Source organism: Alnus glutinosa, chromosome 8, assembly GCF_958979055.1.
Source record: "Alnus glutinosa chromosome 8, dhAlnGlut1.1, whole genome shotgun sequence".
NCBI lineage: Eukaryota > Viridiplantae > Streptophyta > Magnoliopsida > Fagales > Betulaceae > Alnus > Alnus glutinosa.
This window is the reverse complement of record NC_084893.1, coordinates 12,690,051-12,704,442: the sequence shown is the minus strand read 5'-3', so window position 1 is coordinate 12,704,442 and position 14,392 is coordinate 12,690,051. Positions and strand designations below refer to the sequence as shown.

At 36.5% G+C, this 14,392-nt stretch overlaps 1 protein-coding gene across 1 annotated transcript; it reads left to right on the top strand.

Annotated features, from left to right (window-relative positions):
- Positions 1-12,949: 12,949 nt before the first annotated feature.
- On the top strand, positions 12,950-13,939 carry LOC133875437 (auxin-responsive protein SAUR71-like). The gene has a single exon (XM_062313571.1). The coding sequence runs from the start codon at positions 13,055-13,057 to the stop codon at positions 13,475-13,477; it is 423 nt and encodes a 140-aa protein (XP_062169555.1). The 5' UTR covers positions 12,950-13,054; the 3' UTR covers positions 13,478-13,939.
- The last annotated feature ends 453 nt before the right edge of the window (positions 13,940-14,392 follow it).

Below are 14,392 nucleotides of genomic sequence, written 5' to 3'. Positions count from 1 at the left end.
GAGCGTGGATCTCACTCGCCTATGCGTGGATCTCATGTGGCCACTAGTGGATCCCACGCGCCTCCCTATCCCCTCTTACCTCCACCGATGTTACTGTTTTTTTGGCTTTTGGTTGTACGACCCATTTCTTGGTCGTTAAACTAAGATACAGAAGATCAAGCCATTTTTTGGCCCATTTTCTGGTTAATGTTTGTATTTTTCTGCATTTTATTGTTGCAAAGCACACATTTTCTTGATTTTTGTACTTTCTTGTAATCCATATATATCTCATTTTCTTAAAAAATAAAAAAGGAAAAGGAAATGAAAGATCGATAAGTGGAAGCTATGATATTGGATGTTACATATCATTCAATTATTATATTAATTTTATTTTTTTTCTAGAGACACTTAAAAGAAAGTAGTGAATCATTTGATACAGATATCATAGCTCACACTTCTTACTTGCATACCGCATTGTATGGTAACATAATTATTGCTAACTAGGCTGTCATACAGAGGGAACCGAGGCCATTCAACCTAGACCCTCTCCATTCATATTACTTCTACAAATGTATCTTCTTTTGGAATCCACTAAATTATTATGTTGAGATATCTGATTAATACTCTGAAGATATTCTAATATGTATAGATTGTAATGAGGTTGGTATTGTGTACTTTCTTTTCCTAGGAATGTGATTTGCTCATACGAATTTCATCGAACTTCGGATTGAAAATTATTAAAAGAAAGAAAGAAAAAAAAGTGATCTCATGTAAGTAAAATGTCCACTCTTTTAACTATAAGTTAACAATTCCAAATTCGAATTTTCCCCAAACAAAAAAATAGTCCTCAAAACATTTTAACAAACAAAAACATACTGGACAAAGCAAATAATATATATATATTTTTTTTTAATTAAAAGTGTAGGAGAAGTCGACAAAAGTGGCAGACCTACCTAGATGTGACTATAATAGTACTTGTCCGCTGGACATAGCTCAGAACGAGCCTAGATTATGAGAACCGTATGCTTTCCTTAAAAATTGATCGAGCTATAACTTAACACCAACCCCACCAAAGAATCTAACAACACTCAAGCCAATGAATAAGCCAATAGTAGATAACTTAAATATGGATAACCTCTAAATGCTCATATAAATTATAGAGTGGTATTTGTGTTTTCTTGATAAAACGTAAACTGAAAAGGTAGAAAGTCAAGGGTTGAGGGGTAAAAGAAGAGTGGCTGACCCGTCATAGTGGAACACGTAAAATGGGTTGGGGTGGAGTCGGTGGACCAATAAACGCAGAGATAAGTTGTGTGTTGTAAAGATTGAGTATAATTTTTTTTTTTTTTTTTTTTTTTTGAAAGTAATAGCAAGGGTTCGTCAAGATTTGCAATTTTAAAAAGTGCGATTTAAAATAACGATTTTAAAATATGTAATTTGAAAAAAGTAATTTTTAAAAATGTAGTTAAGCGTTTGGCAAAATTCTAGTTTATCCTTTAAAATCGCAAATTAGCCTTTAAAATTCTGTGTTTTCAAAAAAGCATCATTTTACCTGCGATTTGAAAAAACAGATTTTTTACATTTTCAAATCGCAATTTTTAAAATCGCAGTTTCCAAACGATTTATGTTCTGCAATTTGATTTAAAATCGTACTTATTGTCTGCGAAATTACAATCACAAACGCACTTTAAGAAGTGATTGATGTGATATATAGTTAAAAAAGATTGTATAAAAAAATAAAAAAGCTTTATATTGTAGTAAATTTTTTAATTTGAATAATAAATAATTATTGATATGATATAAAAAATAAAAAAATAAAAATATTTTAAAGTCGATTATTTTAAAAAAAAAAAAGTGAGAATAAATGAGGATAAGTTTTATGTTGCTTACCGAACATAACCAAAAAAAAAAAAGGCAGTGGTCCTTTCGTAAATTGTCGTACAGTCGTAAATCGTACGGAGCGACTAAGCACCACCAACCCAGCTTCGGCTTTTCCAAAAAGAGAGTGAAAGGTCATTGACATGAAAATCCAGAATGTGGGGGGCCCAGTGTGCAACTATAGCTCCACATGCGACATTCCTGCGTCAGTTTCTTTTCTTTCTCTCTCTCTCTCGTTTTATCTTTTTCCAATCTTTATATTATATTATTAAGACCATTATTTTATTACAAAAAAAGAGCAAGTTGGTCCAACTCAGAGAGCCCTAACTTTCCTAGCGCACGATCTGTGAGATCCTTCTAGATCCATCTCTCCTTTTGGGATGGAAATGCATTGAGTATTTTCTCATGGATATACATATAATATAGGGTTGAGTACATTTGATTCCATGTATTTAAACTTGTTTTTTTTTTTTTTTTTTAAAGGTTCAATTTGTATATTAAGTAATACTTTGTTTATGACTAAAAACGAAAATAGTATTTCCATTCAACTTCCGTCCATAAACTGATGGAACTTTATGTCAATACCCTTCAAAAGTATACTCATGTCCCTATGTCTCATTAAATTCTTTTTTAAATAATAAATTAAAAAAAAAAAGAAACTAAAAATATTAAAAAATTAAAAAGTTGAACACATTAAAAAAAATTGAAAACAAATAGGGGTGTCTGGCTCGGCAACTCCTATTTAGCCTGGAAGTGGATTCAGCCACCCATACGGCTGGTTTGGGGTGGCCGACCCACCCCCATGGCCAACCCCCCGTAAGGCCAAAAAAAAAATATATATATATATATATATATTCATCTTAGGGTTTAGCCATTGAGAGTGGCCGAAACCATCCCCAGGTAAGGAGAATGGGGGTGGTTGAACATGGCCCATGACCGGCCTGAGATACCCATATTTTGCCCAAAACCACCCCCTTTTTTTTCGAAGGGTTTTTTTTTTTTAATGATTTATTTTTAGTTTTCTAGCTTCTAATGTTTTTTTAATTTTTTTTAATGAGGCATAGAGACACGTGTATCTTTTTTAAGCGTATTGATGTGAACTTTTGTTAATTTTTAGACAAATGTACCATATCCATTTTTAGCCATAAACCCGATTATTTACGATACAAAATGAAACCTAGTTAGATAATAAAAAAATAAAGTTATTAAATCAAAAAGGGCAAAAATGTCTTTAACCGTGTAATATATAAATAATTGGGGCTTAGGAGCCATTCTTCGGATGGTATACATTTTGCAGTCTGATTTTTGGTATTTTTCTATATGTCATTACTGTAACATGAATTAGTTAAATTTATAGGCTCGGTATGTAATATTTGGAATCGTTACATGCTTCTTAAGGACCACCATTCTCTATGTAGCATTACATTTTGTACTGATAACTTTCTTTTATCTTTTTCTTTTGTGATTGAATTAATGCTTAATAGACGTATAAAAAGAAAAATTCAATCATATTAGAATGTAGTAGTAATCATTGTTTTGTCATGAATTACATTTCCATGGAAATGATAATATATATCGACATCCGTCCATCATATATATGTGGTCTCTTCAGCCTATCAACATGAATATATATATTAGGACATCATTTCTAGCCTAAAAGTTCGACTTAATGGACTTGTATCCACTTAAGTATATTAACTTATCTTTTCTTTTCTTTTTTTCCTTCTTTTTGTTTAATATATATATATATATATATTAATGTGGGACACAACACTCACAAGTGCACTCACAACAAATTTCTTCTTCTCTTGTGAGTCTCTTCCACATTAACCAAGCTCCTCTTCGTGTGTGAGTCATTTACAAATCCAAGAGTGTCACGCGTACTCCCAGAACCACCACACTCTTTTACCGGAGTTAGAGAGTGAACTCGACTTTGTCAAATAGTTCTTTTATTTATTTGTTTCTCTATATGAATGGCATGCTTATTGATACACTACAAAAAAACTTTGATTTTAGCCACGTGGCTACAGTACCCGGTACTGTAGCCACATGGCGATTTTGCTGCGTGGTAGCTTATCACGTCACTATTTCGTCACGTGTATAATATACCATGTAGCTAAATGATTTGCGTAGGTAATTAGCCACATGGATTTTTATCAAGTCGTTAATTAGCCACGTGGCTAAAAATTTTCCAATTTTTCCAGGAATTGAATTTTTTTTCAAATTTTTTTTAGGTTTGAAATTTTAGCCACGTGGTTTATTGACCACGTTGCCAATTGGCCACGTGGCACATAAACCATATGGCTAATTTATTAAAATTATTTTTATTTTTATTTTTTTTTTATATTTATATTTAAAATTTTAGCCATGTGTTTTATGGGATTTGATTCCTACACAACACCACCACAACAACTGCACAACACTCCCTCACATGGGAGTGGGCCCCCACACACTGGGCCCCACCCCATGTGAGGGAGTGTTGTGCAGTTGTTGTGGTGATGTTGTAAATCTATCATTTTCCGTGTTTTATTGACCACGTCACCAATTGGCTACATGTCACATAAACCACATGGCTAATTTATTAAAATTATTTTAACTTTTTTTTTAATTTTTTTTTTATATTTATATTTAAAATTTTAGCCATGTGGTTTATTGCCCACGTTACCAATTGGCCACGTGGCACATAAACCACATGGCTAATTTATTAAAATTATTTTAACTTTTTTTTTGTTAATATTTAAAATTGTAGCCATGTGGTTTATTGCCCAAGTCACCAATTGGCCATGTAGCACATAAGTCACACAGCTAATTTATTAAAATTATTTTAATTTATTTTAAGATTTAAAATTTTAGTCACTTATTTATTGGCCACATCGCTAATTGGCCACATGGCACATCAACCACGTGGCTAATTATCATTAATTGCTAAAACGTCCCTCCAACCCATTTCTAATTTCCCTCCTCTTTATCTCTCTCGTTCTTACCTTTTTTTTTTTTTAATTTCCCCCATATTTTTTTATCATTTCCCCCGCACCCTTTTTTAACTATTCTTTTCATTTTCTTCTTCTATTTTCTTCATTCTTTCCCTTTTTCCCATGCAGGCCTTTCCTTCTTCTCCTTTTTTCTTTTTTCTTTTTTCTTTTTTTTTTTTTTTTTTTTTTTTACCCTTTTCTTCACACAGAGAGGGAGATGGAAGAGGGAGTCTGAGAGAGCTGGAGCAATTTTGAGATAAAGCCGTGTTCGATGACGGCGCTAAAATTCAAAGGGTCATGGCCAGAGAGGTAAAGATCGAGATCAACCGACTCTCAGAGATGGAGGAGATCCGGCCGATTCACGCTCACTGGCCGAGGATCTCCGTCAACCACAAGTACTCTCTCTCTCTCTCTATCTCTCTTACTTTCTCTGTCTTGTACTAATCTCTCTCTCTTATCCCTTGATGTTTCGGTGATGCAGGGATCGGAGGACCGGCCGAATTTTGAATCTGATTTTGGGTTTTTGTTATTTTGGTTTGATGATTTCCGGCGAGTGGGTTTTTGTTGTTTAGGTTTGATGGCTGGCAAATTGGTTTTTTTTTTTTTTTGGTTTGATTTCTGGCAACTGGATTTTTGTTGTTTTGGTTTTTTGAATCTAATGTACGTGATTATGTTTTTCCCATTTTGGGTTTTTGTATTTTTGGTTTGATGGGTTCGAATCCGGCGACTGGGTGATTGGCGGTCCCAGCCTGGATGTACGCTGGAAATATCGTATATATACGATATTGGGAGAAAAAAAAAAGAAAAAAAAAAAGAACAGATATTCTGTTCTTTTTTTTTCTCTTATTTTTTTTAAAAGAATAAAAAATTTTAGCTACGTGGCTTTAATTACACATGGCTAGAAGTGCCCATTTTTTTTACAAAAATAAAATTGCATTTAGCCACTTGGGGTGACATGTGGCTAAACGTCACGTGGCTAAATAACTACATATATAAAAGGTCGCGTATCTAAATGTACATTTAACAACAACCGGATTCACTACACGTAACCCACGTAACTAACTGCACGTGACTAACTGCAAGTGGCTAAAAACCAAGTTTTTTGTAGTGATACTAAAACCATGTTGGAGGCTAAGAGATTGAAATCTCTGTTGGGTAATGAGTTTAAAATGAAGGATTTGGGTGGTATGAAAAAAGTCCTAGGGATGCATATTCACTGGGGATAGAAAAGTGGGAAAGTTGTACTTGTTGTAGATAAAGTACATTTAGAAAGTACTTGAACGCTTTGGTATACAAAATTCTAAACCAGTGAGTACACCACTTGCTGCTTATTTCATACTCTTAGCTACATTAGCACCAATGAGTGAGGAGCAGAGGTTCATGTCGCATGTTCCTTACTCTAGTTCAATTGGGAGCATTATATATGCTATGGTCTGCACTAGTCCAAATATTTCACAAGCAATCAGTGTTGTTAGTCGGTACATGGCCAATCCTTAGAAGGTTCACTGTCAAACAGTGAGATGGATACTCCATTATTTACAAGGCACTACAAACGTTGGTTTAGTCTATGAGAGAAGTAGTGGTTTCGGTTCTAATGTCATTGGATATGTCGATTCAAATGATGCTGGTGATCTGGATAAGAGAAGATCTCTTACACGTTTTGTTTTCGCTCTCTTGGGGTGTGCCATTAGTTGGAAAGCGACATTACAGTCAACAATTGTTATGTCCACTATGGAGGCAGCGTATATGGTATTGGTGGAGGTAGTAAAAGAAGTAATTTGGTTGAGAGGTTTGGTCAGTCATTAGGATTTGTAGTAGGATGAGACTGTTGTGTTTTGTGATAGTCATAGAGCAATACATTTGACAAAAAATCAAATGTATCATGACAGGACCAAGCATATTGATGTCAGATATCATTTTCTTTTGGTGGTTGTGACACAGGGTGATATCACATTCAAGAAATTGCTATGGCGGAAAGTCCAATGGATCTGTAGACTAAGCCAATTTCGGCTCTCAAGTTCAAGTATTGCTTGGAGTTGATTGCTTGAACTTAATTGGTGTTTGTAGCTTGTAATTACCGTTAGGGGTGTTGGAGGAGACATCATGAGGAGATTTTTTTTGAGGACTTGATGAAATTCAAGTCAAAGCGGAGATTTGTCGTGTAGTGACTTGCATTTCACAACTCATGGTGGGCCCACGTCAGGACAAGCCACCTTGTCATCTTGACAGTGAAGTGGCATTGGTTCATTACAATGGGAGGGTACATGAGCGAAAAGTTACTGCATTAGTGTCTGGTTCTACTATAATAGTTGGTTCATGTTTCGAGTGAGATTTTGCATCTGGGCCTCTAGTGTAGAGATTTGTTTGTTTTGGAAATTCTGCGGTGGCACTACAAAAAAAAAAAAAAAAAACTGTCTAGGATATAATGTCACTAAATGAATTTCTGGACGGTTTGGCCCAAACCGTCCATAAAAATTTTGGATGGTTTAGGGAAACCTGTTATTTTTATTTTTTTTTGTTATTTTTTTTAATATAATAATAATAATTATTATTATTTTTTGTCCAGCGATCAAAGGCTCAAAGCTACGTTCTCTACCGAAGTCCGGAAATATCCACCGAAAATCAGCTCCGGTCACCACCATCTAGCCGTTCTGCTGCACCAAACCTTCATCGTCTTCCTCTGTTTCCCTTCCACTCTGAGAGAAACTAAGCCATAACCACATCCACAACCAACCACCTCCATTTCACCAATTAACCAAAAAATATAATACCTCAAACAATCAAAACAAAAAAATCAGTCAGGTCCAATCCATAACAATCACCGAAACCCACCCCAATTACCAACCCGACAGCTGCGCTCCAACCCAAAACAACCCAGAGCCGGTTTCGGCCGAATCCGGCTGGAAACCTCAACGACCTCGCCGGATCCGGCCAGAAACCCCAACGACCTCGCCAAATCCGCCAGAAACCCACGCACACCGGTGTGGGTTTGACAAATCCAGCACTCTCTCCCGCCGTTCCGTTCCCGTCGTCCCGATCTCGCTGTTCCATCGAGATCCCGTCACCGGCCGAAGAGAGAAGAAGAAGAATGATACCTGCACGCCCTACCTCTTGGGAATTCTCGGCCAAGTCTCTGAATAATGTAAGGAGAAATTGTGCAGATTGCATGTGGGTGTTCTGAGTCGTTGATATAAATGTAAGAGACGGTCGAGATGTTTGTGTTATTTTGTGGTGCGGATCGATGGCATGGAATATATATGGATGAGTGGTATTTAAAAACGAAATTGAAACCGTCTGCAAAATAATTTTTAAACGGTTTTAAATAAAATCGTCTGTAAATTTACAGACGGTTTCATTAAAACCGTTTGAAAATTTACATTTGCAGATGGTTCATCTAAACCGTCTGTAAATTTACAAACGGTTTTTTTGAAACCGTCGTAATTTATTTTTTAATGGATGGTTTTTAAAAAACCGTCTGTAAAAATTTAATTCTAGACGATTTTTAAAACCGTCTGAAAAAAAACCGTCTAGAATTTGCCTTTTTATTTTTTGTAGTGTAGGTCCTCATGAGTTCCTTGGGTCGTAGTGTTAGCAGTGATCTCCTAGCATCCATTGATCTAATTTGCACCATATGATCTTTTATCTAAGGAAATATTAAAACTTCCCGACATATGGTGTCAACTTATAATGCTGTTGATCGGAAGGTCAAACTCGGCCAATAGATGTTTGCAAAAGGGGTAAAAATAATCAAAGACTTGCCGTTGGTTTGCCAACAAGGGAACTCTTAGATGCTTAAGTTAGTGAAGGAATAATATCTTTCTCTAAGGAAGAGGGTTTGAGCATTTGTGGAGTGTGTTTGGTATCTTGGAGGATGGTTGTTTTTTTAACCTAAAATGGTCACATATCCTCTCCTTACGCGGAGTATCCAATGATAGGTACGACCTTGGCTAGCGTGGTGTCGAATTCCTTGCTTATTGGCAGGTTATGGTTGTAATCACATGCCATGCTGGATTCTACACCTACTGGCAAGTTATGAACTTAGACAGATTCTAAGCCTGAATTCACAGGGAAATTGGGATGAAATTCTGGGGTGGTTGCCCTTTGCCACGAACCCCGGCGTTCTCCACACAACTACTATACTGACATCACTCGTCAAGGTAATTGGGTTGTTAAAATATTAATTAAATAAAAATTAACTATTTCTTTGAAGATAAGTGATGATTTATCATAGATTCCCTTCACCTCGTTAGGTCTTTTGTTATTTGTGCTCTTCTATGCTTCGCAACATGCTCCAAAGTCCGTATTGGGTTGGTGGAGAGTATATCTATTGTATCATTTGGTATATTAAACGCCAAATTTTTTGACTATCCCTCTCTAGGCATATGCGAGGCAACGTGATTGTAGTTTTGTAAATGCGCAAAATGAGGTACTAAGGTTTGTACTCCATATTTGTTTAGTTGCATATAGCGAAAATGACTATCATTTAAACAATGTGCTCAACTTTGATGATATTGATGAGCGATAAGTCATTTCGAAGTTTATTGATACTTATCTTTTGATGATAAGATGTGAATATGAATTTATTAATGGATAGAGGTATAAGAATCCAACCATTATAGATTAAAAGTATAGCTTCATTCGTCCCCACTTGGCCGTAATTATAAAGTTGGCTCCTTAACACAACCATATGTTAGTAACGCACGTGTTCAATGAAGCACCCAATTTGGTTTGCCTTTTAACCTATTTCTCTGATCTCCCAACAATTTTCTAAATTTTTGACTTTGGTTGAATAGTGTGTCTTGCCATATGCATCCATCCACCATGTAGATATATTATTCTTAATTTTTTTTTTTTTTTTTTTTTATAAATTATTATTGTTCAAACTGTTGGGAAAAAGAAAATTGGGTAAAAATATGTAAAAATGAAATATGAAGAAAATGAATTGAGGCATGTAAAGCTAGTGGGATGGATAACTGACTTTGCAAGAGATAGAAAAGGCAAAACCTTTGGGAAACGTGAGGTTCCACACACAGTTGCACTTGGTTGTGCTTTAGATTTCCGAAAAATACCTCCCATAATCCTTTAGCCCTAAAAAGTAGAACATGACTATCGCTTCCTTTTATCTTTGTTTAACAAAAGAGAAACCCATGCTCACTCTCCTTCAAAGCTCTGTGAATTACACCTTCACATAATAAGATCTATTTATCTAATTGATACGGAAGAACGATTGGAATGTGGCAATTCGGCGCAGAGAAGAGCGTGAAGTCGCGTAAAGTCAGTCCTAAAGTGACACATGGAAAGAGAAGTAAAAGACAAGGCGTTAAAGGGACATTCAGACTCACGGAACTGTACTGCAACGGACCACGGAAAAGATACCCCGTCTACGCCGATAATTGCGCTCCCACCGTTTTCTATTTTTTTTTTTTAAAAAAAAAGTTTTGATGTTATAAAAATATAAAAGTATTTTTTTAAAATATATATATATATATTTTATTACCATTTTGTGTTCGAAATTATTTGTTAATATTTTTGCTTTTCTTATCAAACAAGAACTTGTTTGAAATTGTGTTAAAAAAACTAAAAAAATGTTTTTAATATATAAAAAGTTGTTCAGAAAAAAAAATACGTCTATTTTGAAAAAAAGAAATGATTTTTTTTTTTTTGCATTATTTTACTTTTTAAAATTATCATTGGATCTGTAAGTCCCAACGTAAAAAATACTCAAAACTCAAAAGGTACTTTTTTTTTTTTTTTTTTTTGATAGTTTTGGTCTAAATAAGACTTAAGAGGCACTTTTAAAAAATAAATAATAATAATAATTTTTTTCTTTTCTTTTCTCAAAAGCTCTTTCTGATAGGAAAGATTCAATTCTCAATACAAATTCCAAATATGCTCTAAACTCTTATTAACTACGTACCAAACAATTTGTAATATTTCCCTAGTTCAATTGTTATAATGCCCCCAAACCATTATTGAAATTGTAATATCTCCCTTTTTTGAATTTGAATCTTATCCGGTTCAAATGAGTTGGAGAAGAACCGGTTCATTTAAACAGAACGGTAGAATTGTCCAATTAAATGTAAAATGATAATTTTATGTTTTTGTTTACATGAATCAGCGAGGTGTCAGGTCCACTTTTTTGTGGTTTCTTATACTTACCATAAAGTTACGGTACCCACAAAAAACAAACTAAATTATTTTCTTAAAAAATAAATAAAAATAAAATACAAACTGAGGCATGGAAATTGAGTTACAAAATCAGGCACCTCCAATTATTCACAATTGTGATAGCTAGTAGCTACCAATTTAATCTTGTGGATACATTACAAGTCGCAACTAGGCATGGTCGCGTGCAAGTATTGAGAACAATTAAATACATTCTAGAAGCATAAATTTCTTTTTTCTTTTCTTTAAAATTTACACGTAAAACAAAAAAGAAAAAAAGAAAAAAAGAAAAGAAAAGAATATTAGCCAAAAGTAGAGATTCTTAGCCCACCCATGCGTATTACCAGTTATCAAATGCCACTCATACTGTCCTACAAAAATAAAGTTTAAGATTAAGTATTGTAATTGATGGACCTAAACGCTTTTAACTGTTAACAAAATCTACCACTTTATTCTCCATTTCTTTTTACGGGAAGAGAGAAATTAGTGCAAAACAACCGGTAGCACCTGCCCACAGGAAGTCATGCTACATATTATCTTTGTGTTATTTTTTGTGTCTTCTTAAAATTGATATGGTTCTTAAAATTATCATTAAATTTATGATAGATTACTATTAAATTTTGATTCAATGGTAATTTTAAGAGCTTCATCAATTTTGGGAGGACACAAGGGTGATATGTAGCATTACTCAGCTACCGAAGCTTTCTCAGATTTATGGATAATTTATCATATTGAGAGAAATGATATTTGTACACACTTTTTTATACATACATATTTATTATATACATACTCATATAAATGTGGGACTTATGCATATGATATGAATTTCACATGCATAAGTCATACACCAAATATAAATGAGTATAATATGTACTCAAAAAATGTGTACAAATAATTAGGGGTGTGCACGGGGCGGGGTAGGGCGGATTTCTGCCCTTTTTGCCCCCGCCCCGCACCCATGCGGGTGCAAGAAATCATACTCGTACCCCCGAACAAAATATGATGTGTCCGTGCGGGGTGGGGTGGTGCGGGGCGGTTTGTGCGGGTTTTCTGCTACTAGCTGCAAAACCACACCACCACGGGGCACGGCAACAAGATTCCACGAACACAAACACGGTGAAACACCCCTTACACCACCCACCAACTCAAACCCAGAAACCCTAAACACAAACACAAACTAAATCTACCATAGAAACAACAAACAAATTAAAAATTGGGAGCTAATGAAGTGGACAAACTAGATCTACCACAGGACGTGCATCGACCGTCGACGTGATCGACATTCGTCGATTTCTGATCTTCATCAGACGGAGGGAGGGAATCTGGGGGTGAAGAATCGAAGATTGAAGAAGAAGAAGAAAAAAAGGAGGTGAAGAGGTGAAGAGAAGCCAGAAGGGGAAGAGGATGGTGAGGAAGATTGAAGAAGAAGAAGAAGAGGCGAAGGGGTACGCGCTAGGAAGAAAATGAAGGAAAAAATGAAGGGGGGCGGCGCTATGCTAGGGTTTAGCAGTTTAGGGTTCCGGTTTTTAACTTATATATGTATATATATTATTCAGACGGGACGGGGCGGGGCGGGTCCCCGATTTTTTTTACGACCAAGATTTGCAATTCGCCCCGCCCTGGGCGAATCCCTCATATTTTGGCTTGCATCCGCTAAAAAAACCATAAAACTGATCTTTCTAAGGGCAGGGCGGGGGGAGGCGGGGCGGAGCAGTCCTGCCCACCCATACAAATAATACATCTCTACCTTCGTATATAAACTAAAAACTCCCTCTAAAAGAAGGAAAAGTAAATTAAAAAATATAAATGAATAAAAAAAAAAAAAAAAAAAATCTCTTCCCACTAATTGTACCTGCCAAGTACGCCTACCTGTACCTCCCAACAATTCTCTCATCATCACCTTTCCATGTCTACCCTCTCCCTTTTTATTCCCTTTCTTACCCTTTATATATTCCCCTTCAGCCCCTCACACCCTCCACGCTCTCTCTCTCTCTCTCTCTCACAATTTCTCTCCTTCAAAATTCCCCATTGTTTATTCTCTTTCTTCCAGACTTGAAAGCATGAAACAACTGATCCGCCGGCTCTCCCGAGTTGCCGACTCGTCCCAGTACTGCCTGCTGCGCTCCGACTCCAATCAGGTGCGCCGAGCGCGGCAGCCACGGCGGGCGGAGTCCTTCCGAGTCAAGCTGCGGCGCTCGTCGTCCAATTCCCCGGTGGTACCCGAGGGCCATGTGCCCGTCTACGTGGGCGACGAGATGGAGCGGTTCGTGGTGTCGGCCGAGCTCCTGAACCACCCAATCTTCGTGAAGCTGCTCAACAAGTCAGCCCAGGAGTACGGGTACGAGCAGAAGGGCGTGCTCCGCATCCCCTGCCACGTGCTAGTCTTCGAGCGCGTCCTCGAGGCCCTCCGCCTCGGCCACGACCACTCGCGTGACCTCCAGGACCTCCTCAATTCCTTGATCTCCTCCGACGACTTCTTCTAAAGGATTTCGCTTTTTCTTGTTCTTTTTTTTCGTTTTCACTTCTCAAAGACTGTCAGTGAGCTTAGGTGAGAGAAAGAGAGAGTCAGATAGACCTCGCATGGTAATCCAGGGAGATCGTGTCGGTTATTTTTTTTTTCCTCCTTTTTGTAAATATTTTGCGATCTTCGTCCTCCACTCGTCTTCAGAAAGAAAGAGATGCAGAAAATATAGGGTTTTGTTTCTTGTGCTTTGGTTGTAAAGATGAAAAGAATATCTGTAGCTGTAAGCAATGCAGTGCTTGTTCTTTGTTGATTTTTTTTTTTTTTTTTGCTCCAGTTTTGGATTTATTCATATGTGGGTGGTTTGTGTTTGTTTCCTCGGATAATGATGGGAAAAGGAAAGAAAAGAAAAGAAAGATCTGGGGATTAAAGATCTTTAATTTGTTGCAGAGTAAAAACAAAAAAGAAGAGAGAATTCCCGAGTTGTCTATAGATTAAATGTTGGGTTATTTTGTCTTGTTTCTTTTTCTCTCAACATCCAAACAAGCAGAGGCCCAAAGTTGTCTGATCCCTTCTGGGCAACTAATTTTGGGGGAAGTTGAATTAGTGCATGAAGGTGGTGGAAAAAGCCCCAGCAAGGGGCTGGGGGTTGTAACCCATATTGTAACTGTCCGGCGGGTGTGTCGGGTCGGGTAGAGGTTGAGCGCCACCATTTGGACGGACATGTACCGCAGTTTAATTTGCCGTGTTATGCGGTGGCTATTTCGTGCTCATAACGATTCTGGGGGATATTTCCGTCATTTCAAATAGTATGATAGTATTGATGTCTTCTTGGGGGTTAGAAGGGGGGATAATGATGGGATATGATGTTTGACGGTGTTGGTAGCTCAAAGCGTCCTAGAAGATTGTAGTGTGATATTTAATATTTTATTTAATA